At 40.2% G+C, this 23,662-nt stretch overlaps 2 protein-coding genes and 1 long non-coding RNA gene across 3 annotated transcripts; 1 reads left to right on the top strand and 2 right to left on the bottom strand.

Annotated features, from left to right (window-relative positions):
• Nucleotides 1-3,081: 3,081 nt before the first annotated feature.
• LOC146362417 (sclerostin domain-containing protein 1-like) lies at nucleotides 3,082-8,940 on the bottom strand. Its single transcript, XM_084919617.1, has 2 exons — nucleotides 8,610-8,940; nucleotides 3,082-4,608 (listed from the first exon to the last, which is right to left on the bottom strand). The coding sequence occupies exons 1-2, from the start codon at nucleotides 8,800-8,802 to the stop codon at nucleotides 4,184-4,186; spliced, it is 618 nt and encodes a 205-aa protein (XP_084775743.1). The 5' UTR covers nucleotides 8,803-8,940; the 3' UTR covers nucleotides 3,082-4,183.
• Nucleotides 8,941-11,773: 2,833 nt separating this feature from the next.
• ssr2 (signal sequence receptor, beta) lies at nucleotides 11,774-14,881 on the top strand. The gene is made up of 6 exons (XM_084919694.1): nucleotides 11,774-11,858; nucleotides 12,408-12,568; nucleotides 12,829-12,927; nucleotides 13,283-13,391; nucleotides 13,484-13,561; nucleotides 13,935-14,881. The coding sequence occupies exons 2-6, from the start codon at nucleotides 12,408-12,410 to the stop codon at nucleotides 14,043-14,045; spliced, it is 558 nt and encodes a 185-aa protein (XP_084775820.1). The 5' UTR covers nucleotides 11,774-11,858; the 3' UTR covers nucleotides 14,046-14,881.
• On the bottom strand, nucleotides 14,108-22,449 carry LOC146362415 (uncharacterized). Its single transcript, XR_014799255.1, has 2 exons — nucleotides 21,889-22,449; nucleotides 14,108-15,399 (listed from the first exon to the last, which is right to left on the bottom strand). It is a non-coding gene; the product is annotated as an uncharacterized LOC146362415 (long non-coding RNA).
• Between the last annotated feature and the right edge of the window lie 1,213 nt (nucleotides 22,450-23,662).

Genomic DNA, 23,662 nt, shown 5'->3' with positions numbered 1-23,662 from the left:
GGAAATTCGGAATCATAAAAACATATCAGGAATTAAAGTAGGAAATGTTGACCACTAGGGATGGGTATCGAAAACCGGTTCTTGTTGAGAACCGGTTCCCACTGTTTCAATTCCTTGGAATTGTTTGCCATTTTTGCAAACGATTCCCTTATCGATTCCAGTCGCCCCGAATGACGTCACCACGTTGCGGAGCGTCATTTACCTGGCAGGAAACACGGCGGCTCAAACGCTCAAAAGTTTGGTTATACTTTACAAGAACGGATGACAACAGGGCAACTTGCAATACTTGCAAAGTAGATATTTCATTTAAGGGAGGAAACACTACGAATATGCAAAAGCATTTGCTCACAAAACACGCGATAACCTTAAATGAATGTCGTGTTTTTAATTCCGCTCCGGACTCGTGAATCTCAACCCAGCAGCAGCGGTAACGTTTGCACGTCCTCTCCCGTTAATGCGGCAGGTAAATAATCAACTAACAGTGCATATTATGTTAGCGCAATCTGCCTTATTACAAAACCTGCCATTACTGTGCATTTAGGTGACCATGATGAGAGAGACAGAGTCTGGTTGGCTCAGATGCTGGCAGTTCTTGCTGCAGTCTACCGGTAGCGTCTCCTTTCAGGCCAGGATAGATGAATGTCACCAAGCAGTGACTGAGTTTGTGGTAAAAGGCTTGCACCCATTTGCCACAGCAGATGCCCCCGATTGTAAGTGAATGTGTTTAATTGTAGGCAGGGACATTACTGGATATTCTTGTGTAATTGCTACAGAATAATTTATGTTATACTTTGTTATTGCTACAGAAGAATATTTATTTTATTATTTTACATTTACAATTTTTTTTCCTGGGGACCCTGTGACACCCCATTGAAGAGCCGTAGGTTGTGGATCTCTTAAGATCTCACTGTTGGGTTTGTAAGGCCATGTTACTCCTAAATTTCTATCTTGTTCAAAGAGAAGATATAAAACAAAGTTCTAAGCTAATCGACCTTAGTGTTCTCCTTTTTTAAAAATAAGAATCGATAGGAGAATCGATAAAGAATCGAATCGTTAAACAGAATCGAAAATGGAATCGGAATCGTGAAAATCTTATCAATACCCATCCCTATTGACCACCGTATTGCCCTATATGCAGATGATGTGATCCTGTTCTGCACTAATTTAAACAAATCAATAGCATCCATATTAACTCTCATTAATACATTTAGTACATTTTCGGGTTATAAAATAAATTTTGATAAATCCGAAATATTATTTTTGAATAAAAATGAACGACAAAATCCTCCAATCAATACTCCCTTTCTGCTATCTGAACATGGGTTTACTTATCTGGGTGTGAAATTAACTCACTCAATTGAAAATATTCTTGCATCCAATTATAATTCCTTAACGACGTCAGTTACTACACTTCTAAACAGATGGATGAAACTACCAATATCTTTAATTGGTCGTATTAATATACTAAAAATGTCAATTTTGCCAAAATATCTTTACCTTTTTCAATCAATACCTCTCTCTCCACCAAACTCTTTCTTCTTAGATTTGCAAAAACTATTCCGAAACTTTATTTGGAACAACAGAAGACCAAGACTCAGAATCTCATTATTATACCTTCCTTATGAAAGAGGGGGTTTACAACTTCCAAATTTAAAGTGGTACTTCTGGGCTGCTCAAATCAGAGCGGCAATGTTTTATTTTGCTAATGAGCAAATTCCAGTGTGGGTTTCTATGGAGTCCACAGAAATCAAAATCCCCCCTACCTTATATCTTTACTCAGCCGACAGGAAGACACTAAATAAGCAAACTAAGAACCCCTTTTTAAAAACACTATAATGATCTGGTTTGAAATACATAACTACTTGGGAGAAATGATCCAACTGTCTCGGTTTACTCCGATATTTGGAAATAACAGCTTTCCTCCTGGTAGGGCGGATGCAGGTTTTAAATTTTGGTTCGATCAAGGTATAAGAAAAGTGTCTGATATATTTAGGAATAATACTCTTATGTCTTTTGAACAACTTAGAAGTACTTTTTCTATTCCTGTCAAACATTTTTTTAAATTTCTTCAATTAATAAATTTTATCTTAACCACACAAGGTAACAGCTTAGAAATCCCCACCTACTCCTCTCTAGAGAACACAGTTATAAAGCATGTAAATGGGAGGGGCCAAGTTTCTGCATTGTACAAATTATTTATGGAAAATTCCAAAGAATCAACACAGTCTATTTTAGAGGCTTGGAGGAATGATTTGCAAATGGATATATCTGATGATGAGTGGTATAAATCATGCTCCTTGGCCCAGAGTCAGACAATTAATGTGCAATCTCGACTACTTCAATATAAATGGTTAACAAGACAATATCTTACTCCGTCAAAAATGCATTATTGTAATTCAAACATCCCAGACACCTGTGTGGAGTGGACAGGGGCTCTTTATTTCACTGTATATGGGAGTGTCCACATGTGAAAATCTTTTGGGAAAAGGTAATAAATCTGTTGAGTCTGTTGATTCCACTTCATCCTAAAATATGTATTTTAAATATATACCCGAATAATTTTGTACCTGCTGCAAACAATAGAGCTCTGTTAACGACTGGACTTTTGGAAGCCAAGCGCTGTATTGCTATGTGCTGGAAAAATCAAAAAATATGTGGACTGACATCTATACGATCTATGGAGAAAATAACTTATGCATTAAGAAATAAACTGGACACATTTTGGACTGTATGGTCAAAATTCTACAACTTGTAGAACTGCAGCGTGCACACTGTGGACTTAACAGCCTGAAACTCTAACTTGATTTGTATATCTGTCCTTCCCTTCTGTTATGGTTTGCTTTGTTTTTGTTTCTATTACTATGTTGTTTCTGTTGTTGTTGTGGTATTTTTTTATTTTATTTTATTTTTAATGTTCACGGTGCAACATGTAAAACCGGTTAAAACCAATAAATAAATGTTAAAAAAAACAAACCTGTCTAGCATTCCTGCAGCATTATATCAGAACCACAGCACTGAAACAAATTTTTATTATTTCAGAAAATGCAAAAAGAGATGTAAAACAGAACTGTTCTGGTACAAAATAGATGATATCTGTCTAACTGATTATTGTTTTCTATTTTTTAAAATAAAAAAAATCTTTATACATACTTCCAACATAAACCAAAACCCTGAACTGATAAACTATTTGATTACACTGTGCCTTCACTGCTAACAGAACATCCTTTACATTACAAACAATATCTGAGACTCTCAGGTGCTGCATGAAACGCTATAATCCTAGAATTACCACTTCTTTATTGATTACTTTTAAAATTTGTTTTTAACTTTATCACTTTTCATATCATTTTTGGACACAATGAGCAGTAATTCACAGTAAAGGCTGGAAACATTGTATAGAGGCACGTGTTTCAATTATTTGGTCGAGAATAGGTTGTTGACACCCCCTGTCCCTTTCTTATAAATAACCACTAACTACTAACAAAGTATGCTCTCCTCAAGAAGCATGACTTGCAGCCATCATGCCTCAATCACAACAACTTTCACAGGACAATACAAGAAGTGTTACAGAGATGCGCAGACATGGATGAGACTGCAAAACACTTTCCTGTTGCTTTTGGAACCTGATGTCCATCAATCCACACAAAGAAAGTTTCATACCAACACGACCCTTCCTAGGAGAGGCTCTCCTGCTAAGATAACACTAAATGCTACAATGAGGCAAAACCAAAGAAGGACAGCAAATCTAAATCTCTACATCTAGCTAAAATATATAACATGTACTCATATTCACGCTATACGAATAATAAGAATACTGTCAGTGTGACAAAATCACTGCTGTTCAAAAAATGTACGGAAAAAATAAGACAACACTTCTCTCCAGAAAGATTAGACAAATGTCACCAGCTGTAGCTCAGGTGTTAGACTGCTTTCTGAATAGTTGCAGCCAAGTTCTATGTTGCAGATGTCAAACATATTTCATGTGAACAAATGAGCTATATTTTGGTCTACAGACTAATTACTGTATTAAAGTAAATATGGAGATAACACTATACTATTCAACTTTGTTTATATCTATTCTGCCTCTTAAATTTTTAATTACTATTTGCACACTTATAGTTCATACAAAAACATTTATAGTGACAATATGAAGGTTTTTTCTTTGTAGCTGTGAAGTCAGGTTTCAGTTAGCAGACTCGCTCCCAGCATTCATCTCCAGCAGTCCAGGCCTCCCCTGATTCTTCCTCTGTTTACCAGTATTTCCAGATGTGTCCTTGTGTCGTGAATCGTTCTGCTGTCTGGTGTAGCGCTTGCATTTGCAGGAGGTCACCACAGTTATCTTGTAGGTCCTCGTGCTCCCATCGTGGCACTGCAGCTGGATCCGCTGGGTCCTGGTTCGATCGATAACACAGCGCCACTCCTGAGCATCGCGGCGGCTCCAGTACCTCCCAGTGTGAGTTCTACCAATCCAGTTGGGCAGCAGCTGAGCTGGCAGACACTCCCCAGCACACACCAGCTCCTTGATAGGGTTGACACTGGTGCACTGGCCATCAGAGATGTACTTCGTGGACCTCAGCTCCCTGCAGCCCACCTGGCTCTGGTCTGGCCCTAAGACATGAAAAGTGAGTTACATATATGTGTAGCTAGGATCAGTCTTCTTGTTATTCTAAAGTGTGTGTGTGTGTGTGTGTGTGTGTGTGTATATATATATATATTATTGTTTTTTGTTTTGTTTTAAGTGGGTAGTGCTGGCCCACATTCAGAACAGCATAGTTTGGACCCCCTGTCATATGCAGGCCCACCTCAGATGGTATTGCAATGTGCTACGTTCTTCTCTGTGTGACTTAGAGAATAAAGACGTCTGCGTCACAATGCTTTTTGCTGACAGTCATGATTGAGAGTGTCACTGTGTGGTATGGCAACACAAATGCTATGAACTGCAAATGCCTGCAGAGACTGGCGAATACAGCCAAGGCCACGCCCACACTAATACGTTTTCAAACGAAAACGCATCTTTTTCTCTTCGTTTTGGCGCGTCCACACTGAAACGGCGTTTTGGGACAAGGAAAACTGGGCTTTTTGAAAACGCTCTCCACAGTGGATAAATTTGAAAACTTTTTCGAAAAAAAAAAAAGGCTTTCGAAAATGGTGACGCATTTTAGTCATATGCTGCAGTCATGTGACCAATTCAACTAAGATGGCGGGAGGCTTTGTACAGGAGCTGTTTTGCTGGCTATCAGTTTTGACAGCCCTATTAAAGATTAATTTCAGTTTGTACATGCTCCAAATAGCTCCAGACAAAACTCGCCACTTTTCCTCAACATTTTGACTTTTCAAAGAGCTGGAAAGCAAATAAACGGCAGACGGAAATGACGCAGCTCAAACTACTTTTTACGCATGTGCAGTATAAGAACGCAGCGTTTTCAGTGTGGATGAAAAAGACTGAAAATGATAGTGTGGACGTGGAGCGTTTTTAGACTTTTATCAATTTATCCGGATTAGTGTAGACATAGCCCAAGAAGATCATTAAGATTGCACTGTCCTCTCACAGCTGAATGAAGGATGAAGGATAGCTGCCTTCATCCTCAACGACCCTACCCACCCCCAACAGCAAATTTCACACTTCTACTCTCAGGCCAGGGGTATAGAAGTGTGAAGTGTAGATTAAAGAACTCTTTCTTCTCCAATGCCATTAGACTTCTAAACACCCGGCAGGAGTTTATTGCCTTGGTCTACCTCAGTTTACGACTGTCTACATTTCTGAGTTTGCACACACATAATTGCACCCTCGCTGTGTCCGCTGCACATACAGTTGATGTAGCATTCAAAATGAACACATATATATATACACACACACACATCCTCAATATTAAATTTGGGTCAGTTTGAGTCGATCTGCACATTTGAGGTCCATGGTGAAATCAGTGAAATCAGTGAAATCAGTGTCAGGGGTCCTGCTGGTACTTTCAGGAAGCTAAAAATAGCATCAGAGCTGAATATGAATTTGTAAAATGACAACTGAAATATTTACAACGGTGATGATTTGTCATTAAACTGAAGGTGAAGAATTGGTTTAAACCCAGTTAAAGGAAAACAGCTACTGATATTTCTGTTGTAAAAGAATTTAACATGATTTAAAATTCACACCACTAACTGTCCCATGATACCAGTTTATGACGTGTTCATGTTAGTCTTATATTTCCACATCTCTGCACTTCATGACACAGTTTGTCTTTTTTAAATCAGTATCTACCAGTTTCATATCTGGACCAAGAGTCATGCACATGAAAAGCATTTTGTGATTTAATAATGTATTGTGCATTTCTGTATTTACAAACTGCTGCTGAATTTCTTTTCTTTATTTAGACATTAATAATTATAAATCAATAGTTATTTCATAATTTAACTGTTAATAAAAGAGAACTTTGAAATGAATGTTTCTAAATGGAAAAAGGCATTTACAGAAAAAGACACTCAGCTCTCAATTAAAAAAAAAGATTTATAACAAATAAGTAAATGGATTCAAACATCGAAATTAGGAAAACAGTTTTTTCCAACATTTAAAATGGCAATTGCATTCTCCTTTTCCCATTAGCTTGTCGTGGTCCTGAGTCTTTTCCTGGACTTATTCATTCCTTTGTAAATATAATTAATTATGAATATGTTGTTCTTCTAGAGCCTCTGAGACTGTTGTTTATAGTTCTTATTTTCATATTGGGAGTGCCCCGTTCATGTCCAGTCTGTCTTGCCTATGTTTTGTTATCATGTTTCCATGTCTGTTTCTCCCCACTGTCCTATCTTGTGTGTCATGTTTGTCCCTGAGTCCTGCAGTTGGGCCCAACTCTGCCTGTCACACGGCCATACTTGACACAGCTGCTGCTTTAACTATTATATGAGGTACAAGACAAGATTCAAAGATGACTCTTAGTCCTTGGAGAAAAGGCAACACAAATTAGCCATAATTTGGGGTTTGCCTTGAATTATAAAAGTCATGTTTTTAATACTTCTTCTTCCACTTATTGTAAGTGGGCATATGTCTCATGTATAGAAGAAAATATCCAGAGTCTCAGTATTGTTTTTGTTATAGATTGTGAAGCCTTATATATGCTCTCCATCCACTTAAACACAGGAATCCAGAGTTGAATTAAATAAATGTCATGTTATTCTGTTGTGATTATTAACAAGAGGGAGAGTGAGAAGAGACTGATGGGTGAACTCTCTTATATCAGGGCAGGGAGCAGCACTGTGCTATAAATTCATTAAACTATATAAATAGAGCCTGACTTCTTTCACAGAGAAATAAAACAGGCTTTTTTTCAGTTATAAGTTCCAACTTCAAAATATTTATTTGCTGCACTAAGTGACTTTACTCTGTCCTCATCACTCTGTCTACTTAGCTTTAGTATTATGAAACTTCTGAGGAGGTTTTTTAAGTGTTTGCTGCAGGATTCTAAAACATTTTTATTGTGATTTATGAGCCGTGAACTTGTGGAATTTACAGCTTTAGTAATGTAGCCTTTATTAAAGCCACAAAAACAAGTGAGAATTAATTCTACATTCCACGACTGTATTTTGAACTGATGTATCATTGATATCATTAAAAAAGCTCAAAGGTTCCTTATATTTTTTAAAAGACAGTCATTTTGTTCAGTGTTTTCCAACAGATAACTATGGCTATGTTGGTTGTTACATGTATGAGAACCAACCCGAACTTTATAAACATTTTAACCTAGCTATCACATGGCTTTAGCTACCTAGTGAAAAAAACGATTGAACCCGAAGGTATTACTTTCAGCTTTTTAATAATAGTCCACTTTTTAAGTGATTAATATTGGTGTGGTCTTATAATACAAAAACCACAACAACAACATTAAAATTTACTATCACCAGTGAAAATGACAAAATGTGGGATATCGACAGAATCCCACAGTTCCCTCTAATGTGAGAGTAATAAGCATGTGACAATCGACCCTACACTATACTGCTGAAAGTATTCCTTTGTCTGCCTTCACATGCATATGAACTTGAGTGATATTCTTCTCTTGATCCACAGGGTTTGAAATGATGCTGGCTCACCCGTTGCAGCTATAACAGTTTATGTTTATGTGCTTATGGAAGTTTTTGACCATTTTTCCAGAAGCTAATTTGTCAGATCAGATCCATGTTGAGAGAGAAGACCTGGCTCACAGTCTCCATTCTAATTCATCCCAAAGGTTTTCTGTCAGGTGTTATATAATCTACAACAGACAGACATTTACAGCATGCACCTGCAAAAATCTCAACACCAGCAGCTAGGATGTATATCTGTATTGACAATGGGCTTTGGGCTTCACTGTGGACCATGCACGGCACTGCATGTATTTTAATTACAGTTTTTTAATAAATCCTGCATTCCATGGATATCTTGTAGTTTTTTGTTTTGTAAGATTACTTTTTACCTAGGTTTAAACTGATTGCATCATCATAATACAATTAAATAAATACATAAATAAATAAATATTATTATTCCAAACTAGAATTTTTTCTTTTCAATTTTAGTTGTATTACTGTCACATAATACTTTATGATGTTTTCTATCACATTATTTAATTTTAGCCATTTGGACTCACCATCACGCAGAGAGTCAGAAGGCCGTCTCCCTGTATTCCTCGCCTGGTTTGTGTCTTCATCGGTCGGCGGGTCCTGAGTTTCAAGGACCAGCTGAGGACTGACGGACTCTGTGGCGTTATTTTCAACAGCTGAACTCATGCTCAGCAGCAACAGGAGCGCAAGGAGCCGGAGCGCGCTGACAGAACGAAGCATGACTGCACCTGACGGACCTGATGGATAAGTAACCTGCAGGGCTGTGCTTTATATATCCTCACTGGCAGCGACATTTTATGAATGAGCTGAACACACCTACTTGCGCAGCAAGAAAAAATGCAGGTCGGGAGCCAAAAACCACATGTATTTTTGCAAACTGAATTGGCGCATTTATTCATGATCACACAGGTGTTGGAAACACCAGGATTGCAGAGGTGTACTGTGTCATCGGAACTTACCGGACAACGTTTCATTATTCAGCAGAACAAAAATCCACAACATGGCCAAAACAAGCATAGAGCTTTTCAGGTTAATAGGCTGAAATATTCTGGAGTGAGTGAGGCAGTTCTGGCAATTATGTGTCCAAAGGACTATGTATGCCACGTGGTTCATTCTGTGAAATTTATTTTGAAATTTAATGTAGCCTAATCTACATGTTTTATGATAAACTAAATGCACAGATCTCTGGAAATGTCTCAGCTCATTTGATCTGGACTACAGAGCCATCCCACTGGCGACAAAGACATTTATCTCCACCTAGTGGTGGTAAAATTAGGTTTCATACAAATTTTCAAAGATGTGACAAAAAACCTGAACCCTCACCTCAACCACGAGTGGATCAGATCACTTTGTTATGCTACTGGCAATTTACTGCCATGGTTTGGATTCAATGAACGGTTACGGAATATCAGTATATTTGTTGTGAGTGATCACCTTTATATGGTGGGTGTGCTTTCTCCTTAGTTCGTTATACTTTGAATAAATGCCAAAAAAAGTTGTACATCTTCATGAGATCAAAAACAAGGGTGAATGAAGCTGCTCGTGTTGCTTTTTCCTGTCTATCCGATCTATAAATGTGATCTGTGTACTCAGTACTGAAACAGGAAGTAAGTGTTTCAGACTTGTTAGTGTAAAACAAAATCGTATTATTCCCTAATTTATGTCATTCAACCACAGTGTAGTTTAAGTAGAACATTTATATAAAGTGAGAAAGCGCTCTTACAGCAGCATTAGACTTTTTTTTGTTAACTTTAAAAAAAATTAAGGACAAATACAGCAAAGTGAGCTGTATTAATGTTGTTTTGCACCAGCATTATGAAATTATTATATAAAGTAAAGCTAATGTTTTATTAAGCTCAACTCTTTAATTATTCATATCCATCAGCAGGTACTTGATAAGATCTATTTAATTCATTTCAAATTTAAACAGTGCCAAATCACAACCAACAGTCACCTCTAAACTAGGTTGCAACAGTGGGAAGGAAAACCTCCAGCAGAACCAGGCACAAGGAGGCGCAACTTGTTGGGGGTGAAGGGAGGGAGACAGGACAAAAGACATGCTGGGGCAGACAGCCAGGGATTATTAATAACTCATTAAATCTAGAGTGGTCTAACACATGGTGAGAGAAAGAAGTGAGAAAAGGAGAAATGCAGCCTAAGTCTACTACAGCATAACTATATATTTAAGCAAAAAAAGAAGAAGGTTTTCAGCCTAATCTTAATCTTAAGTACCAAACATGTCTGTCTTCGGAATCCGAGCTGGGAGCTGGTTCCACAGAAGAGGGTCCTGAAAGCTGAACACTCTGCTTCCCATAAGAAAGCCTGCAGTCTGACAGCAAAGTTCTCTATTGATCTGTAATTCTGCAATTATTAGTATATTGTAATTACAATAACATTTTATGGATATCCTTAAAAGGGTTAATACATTAATTTAATGTAAGAATACATGTAAAAACTGATTATTCACTTGGTGTATCAAAAAATGTATTTTAAACCCAGTTACTAGTTTAATAAAAGTATTTTGACTTTTGTTGAATGGACGAGAAAACATTATTACATTAATTATGGAATAAAATTACAAGAATTTTCAAATAAACTCACATGATAAAGCCCAATATCATTTTTTCCATATTAGGCCTTGTGTTTGTCCATATTTTTTTTTTCACATGGAACTACATGTTGTTGTTTTTTTTGTAAACTACATACATACAAAATCTGATAAAATATACATGATTTCATTTTAATTTAAAACTAAAACAACTGTATTTTATTTTATTCTTGCATAAAACAGAGAAATTTTGCGTATTTCAAATTTCTGTATTTTTATGTAATGGAAAATTTGTAATTTGTGTACACTTATATATTTAGCATTACAGGCAGGGGACAAGATAGTTCTGGAAACCTTTGGTGGCATCTTTGAGTGTTACAGGAAATGCTGATACGGTATCAGATAAGCATCTGCTATCATCTGAAAATAGATGAAAGGAGAGTGGCTGGCAAGGAACATCTTGATGCGAATATTGACACTGAATTACCACCAGATTCTGTTGGCATGGTAGCACAGCAGAGCCCAAGTGATGATACAAAAATGAGAACATTTTCAAATGAATGAATTACATAAAAGTTTGACAAATAGAATCCAAAGGCAAACTGATGAATGGCTGCATTTGTTTTTGATTCATGTATAAAATACAACCAAAAATCATTTACAGCTGTTGAAGTCCTAGGATTAGAAATGCAAGTTTTGGGAGTATTTTCATTTTTCATTTCTATATGCAAATATAATGTAATGCATGTATTCATGGAGGGTCTTGTCTGTGAGCATTGTGTTGTTTGTGTTGCGTTGTGATGTGTCATATCGTGTCGTGTTGTGTTATATGTAGTGCCGACGTAGGACAGTTTTCCAATCTCATTGTACTATTGTACTATGTATGACTGTGCAATGACAATAAAGAGTTATCTTATTAAGATCAGAGAACCTGCAGTGAGAATTTTATTCTCAATGAATTATATTTTGTACATAAACTGTTTTATATGTATGAAAATTCAACTGATCAATAAGTACTTTTACAACAGGCAGTCCAGCTACTTCTGCATAATGAGCTACGTTCTTTTCGAATGACTCCTATCTCCCTCCCGAACACCAGGGGCGCTGCAGTTTGCAGGCTTCTTTAACTCCCCCTCGGTACACGTCATGTAAAAACAGGCTTTAAGCTTCTGAGCATGCGCTTGACTAGCTCCTTTACTTTCTGCCATTTGAAGAGAACTGGAGGAAGGTAAAAAATCTCTTCCTGTTTTTCTTTTAAAGCTTCAGAGTTATAATTTACTAATGTTTTATTTTAGGAACGGACATATTGTTATTATACAGCGAATCTATGAAACGCCTGTTAGACATAAAGCGTTGTTACTTACTATAATTTTCTTACTAACGCAAATGAAGATGTGACTCCTTTGGTCCACGTAAGCGTCTGCACCGGTTAGTGTTGAGCACTCTGACTTGAAGCCGGACACTTCATTAGTAACATATCGTAACAGCCTTTTAAAATTACCTCCCAGTCGCGATTTTTCTTTCGTCTTTTGAAAGTCAAACCTAAGATAAATAGGAAGTAGTCTCCGTTTAAAGACTGACTGCAGATTGTTTTTCCCTTTCTTTTTTGTTGTTTATGTTAAATTTAGTTGGATACCTGGACACTACCGCATATTGTTTTATTTCAAAACCATCCTGGACTCCTGGCTATAGTTTCACCATACTTTGTAGTCCATCGTCTTCTCCTCCTAACCCCAGTTTATTTTCCTTTTTTTGTTTTGTTGTTTGTTTTGACCAGATGACCAGGATGCTGCACGTGTTTGTAATCCTTTCTCTGCTGGGTCTGGGCTCAGGAGAAGAGGGCGCCCGTTTGTTGGCCTCCAAATCCCTCCTGAACCGCTATGCTGTGGAGGGCCGCGACCTGACCCTCCAGTACAGCATCTACAACGTGGGCTCCAGGTCAGATATCTGGACAGCCGCTGTAAATCAGATAACCGTACAAATGAATACACACAGAAAACCAAACGACACAGAATAATTTTATTCAGTTGTTTCTTAACAAACTGCTGTTTAATAATCACTTTATCAGTAAGTTTGAACATTATCAAGACGTTTTCAGAATTGTTGAAATGTGAACTGCATGAGAGCTTGTCAAGACCTGATAAAATGTTTAGTGCATACTGTGTGACTAAATGTCATCATCTGGTTTGTCTCCACAGTGCAGCTCTAGAGGTGGAGCTATCCGATGATTCTTTTCCTCCTGAAGATTTTGGAATTGTTTCCGGAATGCTGAATGTGAAATGGGACAGGATTGCACCGTATCCTTGCAGTAAAATGACTTCTCACTGGCACTATCAAACTTGAGCTATTTTTGATGCATTAATTGTGGCTTAATGGGAGTTTGATCTTAAATTCTTAATCAAACACAAGTTACTGGGTGTCTGTATGGCAGCCCATTTTTTTGCACCACAGTTATTTCATCTTACACGGTAGGACCAAATAGTGAAATGATAGCTTTTCAGGCCGCTGAACCTAAAGAAGTATTCACTCTTCATGGTTCATAAGACAGAGGCCTTAATGAACCAGGAATGCAGGAATTTGATTTAAGTTGGTTTAAATAACCATAGATGGGCTCTTTCTCCAAGTCATCATTCTTAACTCTGAAACTTTTAGAGCCAGCAACGTCTCTCACACAGTGGTGTTGCGCCCCTTGAAGGCTGGATACTTTAATTTTACCTCTGCTACCGTCAGCTACCTGGTTCAGGAGGGAGGACAAGTTGTGGTAAAAGCAGTTAAAGTCCTTAGTGAGTCAAAGCATTTACAGTCCATAGTGATGTGTTAGAAGCTAAAGTGTCCCCTCCTTCCCTTCCGCAGGTTGGCTACACCAGTGCTCCTGGACAGGGAGGAATCTTGGCTCAGAGAGAGTTTGACCGGCGCTTCTCTCCACACTATGTAAGTGTTAAAAACAGTTTGAGGCTCGCTCATTATGGCACCTGAGTGCACTGGCCTATGCTGATCAAAGTAAATTGAGGCTGGTGGAATTTTGTAAACCTCTAAGGATCTTTATTGGGTTGTTAATTTAGGCTAAAATTGGAATGTACTGTATCTACACTGACAATTTTTTGCATATAGCACAAGAAGTACTTTTTAGTACGACTAGTGCATGTTGATAAACTACATTAAAGTCTCCACAACAACAGAGTTCCTCGATACCACTGTTCACATAGTGTCTCGATTCATGGCTTATAGGCTGAAGTTTTTGCATTTGCATTTGCTAGAACAGTCCTCTAACACTTCACTCACTGCTCCGTGTGTCTGTCTTTAGTTGGACTGGGCTGCATTTGGTGTGATGACGCTACCCTCCATCGGCATCCCTCTGCTTCTCTGGTACTCCAGCAAGAGGAAATACGATTCGCCCAAGAGCAAGAAGAACTGAAACATCTTTGCTCTGTTCAAGAATGGGGTTGGGGGTGGGAAGGGAAATAAAAGGGTTTTGTAAAAAAAAAACCATTGCCCATACTTGGGGTGAAAACTAAAACTTGGTGACCAATGGACTTGATTGTGGTTTGATCGAACAGAATATTTAAGAGAACTTTGGAGCAAGAAGTAGAAGGTGAAAATCACGTGTGGCATCTCTTTATCTGCAAATGGTTCATGTGACGAAACAATTACATTATGCTGTTTTCCACCACAACTAATGAAATGATCTGAGTAACAGGACCTGCCAGGTGTCTTTCATGACCCTTTTTGGGAGGAAACAGTGGATTCTATTGTGGAGGGCTTGAGAGTAAGGCTGGTTGGTTACCGGTTTAATCATTCACAAGTTGGCTAAGTAATAATCTCTGTCAGATATTGCCTTCAGTAACATGAAATTCGCCAAATAGACTAAGACGAAAAAGAGCAATTCAGCAGTCAGCCTAAAGGAGACGACACAAACGTCATGGAATGATGTGCCCATGCTCCATTCCCTCCATTGCTGTAATTGCACTGCAACTCATGAGTCTGGTGAATCCTTCAGCACACATGTTCTAAACCCCTACAATGGGAACTGGCTAATGGGGGTTACTACTGTAAACAGCTGCTTGTATTTGCAGTGTGTGTTTCTAATGAGCTGATATGACATTTGGAGCCCGTTGTTTAAGTTCAAAATAAATGAAAACAAGGTACATGTTTTGTTTTGTTTTAAAGCTGAGCCTGATTCATTTCTGGGGGTTTGCATTCCCTATTTCCAGTTTATATCATTCCCATAAATAAATTACAAACTTAAGGTTATTTTTCTTTCTGTTGCATTCTGTTTTGTTACATCAAGCAAATATATAACAGGAAAAAAAAAATGAAAGTACAATTTTAAATATCAAATGTCAAAATTTAAGAGCAGATATTTCAATACTGGATAGCTGTATTATAAAACGTTATTGCACATAGTTAAAAAGATGTCAAATGTCCAATCTTGTGGCAGTGGAAGTAATCCACTGCCTTTGCAGAAAATGGTGCAGAGTGTAGTCAGGATTATGAAACATTTTGCTGCACATGCTGAAGTCCAGGGCTCGGCTGGTCATCTGGCATACCGGGCATTTTCCTGGTGGGCCAAGACACTTTTGGGTCGATGGACCAGCCTAAAAAAGTGGAGCTGAAAAACTGAGAGAAAACAAAAGCAGATCCAGCAAAATGTGTCAGATTAACGACACGATAGCTGTCAGGGCTGCTGCACTGTGAACAGTAGTACCAGCAACAGCCAGTAACAACTTGTAATCAGGCCTCACAGTCACAGGGGGCTGCTGCTGCACCATCTGTGGAAGAGAGGAAGATGAAAATAGATGGAGGGACATAATTAGGAAGGGAAAGATTCAAGGCTTCAGTAAAATGAATGGCTGCTTTGACCATGAGCCACTGCTGATAGCCAGAGTGTACAGTTAGGTCCAGATATATTTGGACACAGACACCAAGTTTAGGTTGTTTTTTTTTTTTACATGTTTACTGAAACATATTCTAAGTATAGTTATATAATGGACATTGACATAACGTGTAGACTCTCAGCTTAATTTGAGGGTATCTTCAAATTAGATGAGGGGTTTAGGAGTTTCAGCTGTGCCACCCTCTTTTTAAATGGACCAAAAGTAATTGGACAGTTGTCTTACAGGCTATTTCATGGGCAGTTGTGGGCAATTCCTTCATTATGTTATTATCAGTTAAGCAGATAAAAGGCCTGAGCTGATCTGAGGTGTGGTGCTTGCATTTGGAAGGCTTTGCTGACAGAATCTGTGATAGGTTGTGAACAGCAGTCAAAAGAACCTCTCCATGTGAGTGAAGCAAGCCATCCATAAGCTCCCAAAACAGAAAAAAAATCAATCCAAGAAAATTGCTACAATAGTAGCAGTGGCAAAATCTAAAGTTTGGGAAGAAAAAAATAATAAAGCACTGGTGAACTCGGCAATGCAAAAAGACCTGGACGTCCACAGAAGACAACAGCGGTGGATGATCACAGAATCATTTCCATGGTGAAGAGAAAACCCTTCACAACAGCCAACCAAGTGAACAACACTCTCCAGGAGGTAGGCATATCAATATCCAAGTCTACCATAAAGAGAAGACTGCATGAAAGGTAATACAGGGCTTACTTTCATGCAGGTTCACTGCAAGATTCTGTTCATCTGGACGTAGCGTTTTCAGTGGGAGAAACGTTTCATCACTCATCCAAGTGACTTCTTCAGTCTCAGCTGACTGCAGGTTTCCCCAATGAATGAAACCAGCACCACTGAAGGAACAATGGGCTGGGAGGTCAGTTCCTTGATCATTAATATGCAAATTCTCATGACCATTGATCAACAACCACTGATCAAAGCACATTGATCAAAGACCACTAATCAATGGCCATGAGTACCATTCACAGAGAGTTGGGGAATGGCTGCAATCACAGTACTGTAAGATTGCGAAAGATGTACCCTTAGGCCCCCTCCTCGATTCAGAGATGGTCTTTCCCTTTTCATGTAAATGGCCTCCTTGACTCCGTGCTCAAACCAGCGTTCCTCCCTGTCCAGAATGTGTGCATCCTCATCCTTGAAAGAGTGTCCACTGGCCTGTAGGTGTAAATAGACTGCGGAGTCCTGGCCTGCCAAGGTAGCTCTCCTGTGCTGTGCCATCCGCTTTGCCAGTGGTAGCTTGGTTTCCCCGATGTATAAATCCTGGCACTTAACAGTGTACTATATTATTCTGTTTGTGTTGGGGGATCCGATCCTTGGGGTGGACCAATTTTTGGTGCGGTGTGTTTTGGGGTTTAAAAGCCACAGAGACTCGGTATTTAGAAAAAATGCATCTCAACTGTTTGGACTGGGTAGGATAACAAAGCCCTCTTTTCCACTTTTTCCATGTACAATTTGGCCACGATAGGTGAAACTGGTGAACCCATGGCACACCCATATTTCTGCCTATAGTACTGACCCTTGTATTTGAAATAGGTGGAATTAAAACACAGTTCCAAAAGCAACTTGGAACTTAGTCGATGCTGAGAGTGGTCCTGTTGCTGAGGTTGGGGGTCATCCTGTAATCTCTTACGAACTACCTCCAACACGTCTGTGACTGGGATGCGAGTGAAGAGAGATGTAACATCGTACAAGACCATTGTTTCATCTGCTTCCATAATGACATTTCTCACCTTCTCAACAAAATCCAAGGTGTTCTGGATGTGGTGTTCAGGTTCTGAACACCACATCCTCAACCCTGCCTACCAGCGGGTTGAGGATCGAAGCCAGAAACTTAGAGATGTTATAGGTGACAGAGTTGATCATACAGACAATCAGTCTTAAAGGTGCACCCTGTTTATGTATCTTCGGTAAACCACACAGACTTGATGTAGATTCGTCTGGTTATAGCCTGTGGTACGAGGTCCCGTCAATAGCATTGTCTTGTTCTAACTGCTTCAGACAGTCTATCACCCTCTTCCTGTAACCACTTCCTGCTTTTAGGGGCTCATAAGTATTTTTGCCACTGAGCAGTGACAAAATTTTCTCATGATAGTCTTTCTGGTTTAGCAAAACCGTGCACCTACCCTTGTCTGCCGGAAGGATAATAATGTTGCTGTCATTGTGAGCGCTAATGTTGTTGTCATTGTGTGTGCCTTCCTCTCCTCCATGCTGATGTTGGATGCTTGGGGCTTCGCAGCTTCCATGTCTGCAATATTGTTGTTTCGAATTGCTGTTTCTGTGACTGAAAAGAGTTCCAATAGCGGGATTTGTCTCAGCGTCACAGCAAAATTCAACCCTTTAGCAAGGATGTTTGTTCTCTGTTTGGCTGAGCTGTCTGTCAGACAAATTCTCCACCCTCAAGTGTCTTCTTCAGTCTCAGCTGACTGCAGGTTTCCCTTCTTCAGCTGAGACTGAAGAAGTTACTTGGATGGACAATGGACAGATGGACAATGACCCAAAACATACAGCTAAAGCAAACCAGGCACGTAAATTTTACATGTGCACAGATGATGTTAAAGTGGCTCTTTTTCAAGCCTATTGTACCTCTTTCTATATGACTCATTTGGTGTAATTATAGTCAAGTCATAATGAAAAAACTGCAGGCGGCCTTTCAGGGTGCATTTAGAATTTTGCTTAGACTTCCAAGATGGACATTTGCAAATCAAATGTTTGTTACAAGTAATGTCCCAACTTTTCATGCCTTACCGAGGAGCTATATGTACAAATGTATCTTATGTGCCATTTGAATCAATAAATTCAGAAGTGAGAGCTTTGACAGAGATAACACATGGTGACAGAAGGTATATGTCAGGTTTTTATAAACATTTGATACAAAAAAAAAAAACTATTCTTTTTTTTGGTTCCGGTCCAGCCCTGCTGAAGCCTTTTACTCCACAGGTAACCTGCTTATCCACTTGTATACATTTGTGTTGGTCTTGTAACTAATCCTGACCCGGGATGGATCCGTCTTCTACCTTCTAAAGTCGATCACCAAAGCTTTGGTCTTATTCACATTCAGAAGCAGATGATTCCTCCCTGACTGCTCCACAAAACTGTGTTCTTTACACCTCCTGCCCATCATTTAATCACACTCTAAATCTTGTTCTGAGACATGGCATAGAAACTGAACATTTAACAGTATTTCTTGAAAATCCTCTTTTGTCTGATCATTTCCTAATGACATTTACATTTACAATAATGTATTACATAGCAGTGGGGAATAGATTTCATCACAGTAGATGCCTTTCTGAAATTGCTTTAACTAAGTTTAAGGATATAATTCATCCACTGTTATCTTCTTCATTGCCTTGTGCCAACACTGTGCAGCTGCCCTAACTCAGCTCTCACAGAGGTCGATTATCTTGTTAAGATAACAATAATCTTCTTTGCGTGTGACTCTGGTTACCGTAGTTCCTCTGAAAGAGGTCATTGTCGACTTCAGGAGGCACAGCACTGACTTAAACGGCCCTGTACATCAACAGTGAGTGTGACCCACACCTTCTGGTTTATTGGTGTCCTCATCTCTGCTGACATCTCCTGGACAGACATCACAGAGCGGTTGTCAACAAGGCTCAGCAGCGGCTGCAGTTTTTGAGGGTCCTCAGGAAACCCAACCAGAACTCCAAACTGCTGCTGACCTTCTACTGCTCGTCCAGAGCTTGCTGTCATACTGTATCACAGTATTGTACGGGAGCATCATGGCAGACAGGGAGAGGCTTCAAAGAGTAGTTAAGGATCGTGGCTCAAGAGTTGGGAGTTCGCCTTGTAATCGGAAGGTTGCCGGTTCGAGCCCCCCTTGGACAGTCTCGATCGTTGTGTCCTTGGGCAAGACACTTCACCCACTGGTGGTGGTCAGAGGGCCTGGTGTCGCCAGTGTCCGGCAGCCTCGCCTCTGTCAGTGCGCCCCAGGGTGGCTGTGGCTACAATGTAGCTTGCCATCACCAGTGTGTGAATGTGTGCGTGAATGGGTGGATGACTGGATATGTAAAGCGCTTTGGGGTCCTTAGGGACTAGTAAAGCGCTATACAAATACAGGCCATTTACCATTTACCAAGGCAGCACAGAAGATCATTTGCTGCCCTCCCCCCTCCCTGATGGACATTTATACCTCCCTGGCTTGCTCAGCAGAGAGCATCATCAAAGACAGCTCCCACCCTGGTTTTGACCTGTTCAAACTGCTGTCCTCAGGAAAGTGCTACAGGTGCATCAGTACTAACAGACTCAAGAACAGTTTCTTTCCAAAAGCCATAACCACCCTGAACTCACACGCACTGACCCCCAACCCTCTATACACAGACTATGCAAATTACCATCACTACTGTGCAATATTTAATACGTTCAATAACCCACACTGTAAATATATAATCCTTATTTATTTTTGATATTTGTATATAGCACAGCAGAACTGTGCATGTTACCATCTGTTCACATCTGCATCATAGAGTAATTGATTCATTGTACTGTAGTAGTTTCCTGATGCACAAAACCTTGAACTCCTCCAGAATGGATTTCAAGACGAGCCTTAATTTGCCGCTATTTCCATAGACAACTATGCTGGTCAAACTCTTCTTCTGAGACTGACCCTCAGTGGTGGATATGGGGCACTCATAAATCAGCAGGGGCCAAAGAATTCTTGGCAGGATGCCATGTTAGTATAACCATTCTAACATTTCTCAAAAGACCTTTTTTGCCAGTTTCTTCAGCCAATCCTCAAGCTTCTCACAAGGAACAGCTGCTCCATCTTTAAGTGTGCTCTAGAACATTTTCACCAAGCTCTTAACGGGTTTTCCCAAGATGGTTGGGATGGTAGACCGGAATCTATTGCTCAATTGACATTCCATAAGCTCCAACACCATTGTAATGTTTGCTGATGACACAGTGGTGTTGGGCGCCATCTCCAACAACGATGAGGCAGCCTACTTGGATGAGGTGAAGAATCTGGCATCGTGGTGCCAGGACAACCACCTCCAGCTGAACATCCGCAAGACCAAGGAGCTGGTGGTGGACTTCAGGAGTAAGCATAGAGTCTACAAGCCCCTTATCATCAACGGAGCTCTAGTGGAGAGGGTGTGGTCCTTCAAGTATCTCAGTGTCCACATCTCCTCAGACCTGACATGGTCTGCTCACATTCAGGTCCAGTCCAAATAGGCTAGGCAGCGCCTGTACCATCTCCGACAACTGAGGAAGTCCTGGGTCTCTCCAGTGATCCCCAGGACTTTCTATACAGGTGCTGTGGAGAGCATCCTTACACAGAACATCGCATCCTGGCATGGGAACAGCTGTGTTAAGGATCAGAAAGCTCTTCAGAGAGTGATCTGTGTGGCTGAACGCTGCTGCAGGACTGTTCTTCCCTCCCTACAGGACATCTACACCAGGAGATGCTGGTCTAGAGCAGCTATTGAAGGACCCATCCTATCCCAGCAACAATCTGTCCCAACTTCTGCAATCAGGCAGAAGGTTCTGCACCACCTGGGCAAAAACAGAGAAGCTCAGGAGGAGCTTCTACCCTCAGGCCCTCCGAGTCCTTAATCAGAACATGCGCACCCCCCTAAAAGCATCCATAAGTGACTGAGACAAGACTTATTCTTGCCACATTCCAGAACGTTCACGGTCATCTCATATCATGGCTGATTCTTCTTGGCCTCACTACTGTGTATATTATCTTGTACAGTAGCGGTTTTTGATACGGGCGACATGGGCGTTTGCCCAGGGCAGCATCGTGGTGGGGGGCGGCATCAGGGGCATCGTCAAAAAAATAAATAAAAAAATTTGTTCTTACTCATGCTGCCCCGACATCATGCCAGTGCATATTGGGAATGGCATAGGCACCAATCGGTTTTCTATCGCCCATTTGCTGGGAGTAAGGGCGCCCTCCGTTTGCGAGGTGCACCTGCTGCATGCGCAGTGTTGGGAAGGTTACTTTTAAAATGTATTCCATTACAGAATACAGAATACATGCCCCAAAATGTATTCTGTAACGTATTCCGTTACGTTACTCAATGACAGTAACGTATTCTGAATACTTTGGAATACTTAATATATTATCATGCTTTTTACAACAACGTGAATGTACTATTGCTGTGTGATTTATTACTATTACTGAAGGTCCGCGACTCCGAACTGTAGTAAAGGGACCTCTGACTAATACGGCGGGGTCCCTGTCGGCTCGTAGCCGAAAAATAGCTTTACTTTGTTGTGTGGGTCAACTTTTCTTGCGAGAGACAGAGAGAGGCGTTGAAAGACTGCTGCAACGGAACTTATTGTTTTCGGAGGAAAACACGAACACAGTGTACAGTCGAGTCTTAATAGCTTACTTACAGCTGGGCTCGTCAGGCTCTCTTCTTGGCTACAGTGGTTATTATTATATTTACATGCTTCCAGCTCCCGTTTTTGCTCGATGACAACTCGTACCTTTCCACTCCCCTTTTTCTCCCTCCTCGCGCTCACAGACCCATAACGTGTATGGCAGTCCATTCTCCCTGCAACACGGACTACACTGCCCATGATGCTACATTCTTTAGAGCTATGCTTGTAGCATTCTGCCTGTTAGCTTAGCACAACAACAACAACAACAACGAAAAGGCGCTCTCTCACCCAGGAAACACACAGTCGCAGAGAGAGAGAGAGCGTCGCCCTGTAACCATGGCAACCGTAACGCTGCCGCCTGGAACAACAGAACGTAGCTGTCAAACAAAACCCAAACAGTCCTGACCCGCGACAAAATGAAACAGGAAAGTACCGCAGTGTAATCCATTTATTTCAACAAAGTAACTGTATTCTGAATACCACCTTTTTAAACGGTAACTGTAACGGAATACAGTTACTCATATTTTGTATTTTAAATACGTAACGGCGGTACATGTATTCCGTTACTCCCCAACACTGTGCATGCGTCACAGGGAGGAGAGGGCGGGGCGGCGGGGGAGTCTCTGGCTGGCTGGAGCAGCATCTAATAACCAACCCGCAAAATAAAACAAAATAAAAACAAACCAACAAACATGAAAACACCAGACATTATGATACAGACTTATAATTTGCACCGATGTTTTTTTGAAATTCTATACACGAAAAGTGAGCGCGAGAGCCCTCGGTGCGCCTGCTCGCTGCTGAAGTCAAAGTAAACTTTATTGTCATCTCCGCTACATACAGTCCAGTATATAGAGAGATGAGACGACGAGGCTCCAGTTACAGCAGTGCAAGTAAACAAACAATAAAAAGAGTAAGAAAATAAATATACACTTTAGGACTCGGGGTAAAGGGATCAATAACAATTTAAAATTTATAATTCACAGTTTGATGATTTAAAGTCTCTCACACAACCTGTCGAAAGGGGAGGGGCCGGCTGCTTCCAGATAGAGCACATTTCAATCATAATGTTGTAAATCCAAGCCAATTATGTATTCGTGATTTGAATCCTGGGTTGTGCGAAATCCCAGAAATAAACCCTAGACAAAGTGAATCTGTGAACTAAGGTGTAGGTCTGTTAGGTTATGTTGTGGTGATCCTCGGGTTGGGGGATGGGTGTTCATACTGGAGTGCAAAATTAAAACCAATGGAAGATGGACAAGAAAAGTTCAAAGCCATCAGGTGCTCAGTTTAGAAAAAAAGATACAAGTAGAGGAGGAGAAACGAGCAAAAGATACAGGTAAGCAGATGTGTCATTGGATAATGGCAGGTCATCCTGAAAGAGAATAGAGAATATTCCAGAGTAGAAAAGAGCGTGTGTAAAAAGGATGTAACTATTGCAGTGTTTACAGTGTGTTAGATGGAGGAGTTGTACAGGGAGATGGCCACAGGCAGGAATGATTTCCTGTGTCATTCAGTGATGCTTTTTGGTAATCTCAGTCACCAACTGAACATGCTCCTGTGACTAGCCAGCATGTCATGTCATTGAGTGGGTGGGAGATATTATCCAACATTGTCTTTATCTTGGACAACATCTGCCTCTCAGACACCACCCTAACGGAGTCCAGCTCCACCCCCACAACATTACTGGCCTTGTGGATCAGTTAATTTAGTGTGTTGGCATCTGTGACCCTCAACCTGCTGCGCCAGCATGCAACAGCATAGAGGATAACACTGACCACAACAG

The sequence above is a fragment of the Perissodus microlepis genome, chromosome 22 (assembly GCF_051167445.1).
Source record: "Perissodus microlepis isolate ML-2025 ecotype Zambia chromosome 22, ASM5116744v1, whole genome shotgun sequence".
NCBI classification, from domain to species: Eukaryota; Metazoa; Chordata; class Actinopteri; order Cichliformes; family Cichlidae; genus Perissodus; species Perissodus microlepis.
Note: the sequence above shows the minus strand (reverse complement) of the source record. Positions and strands in the feature narration are given on the sequence as shown.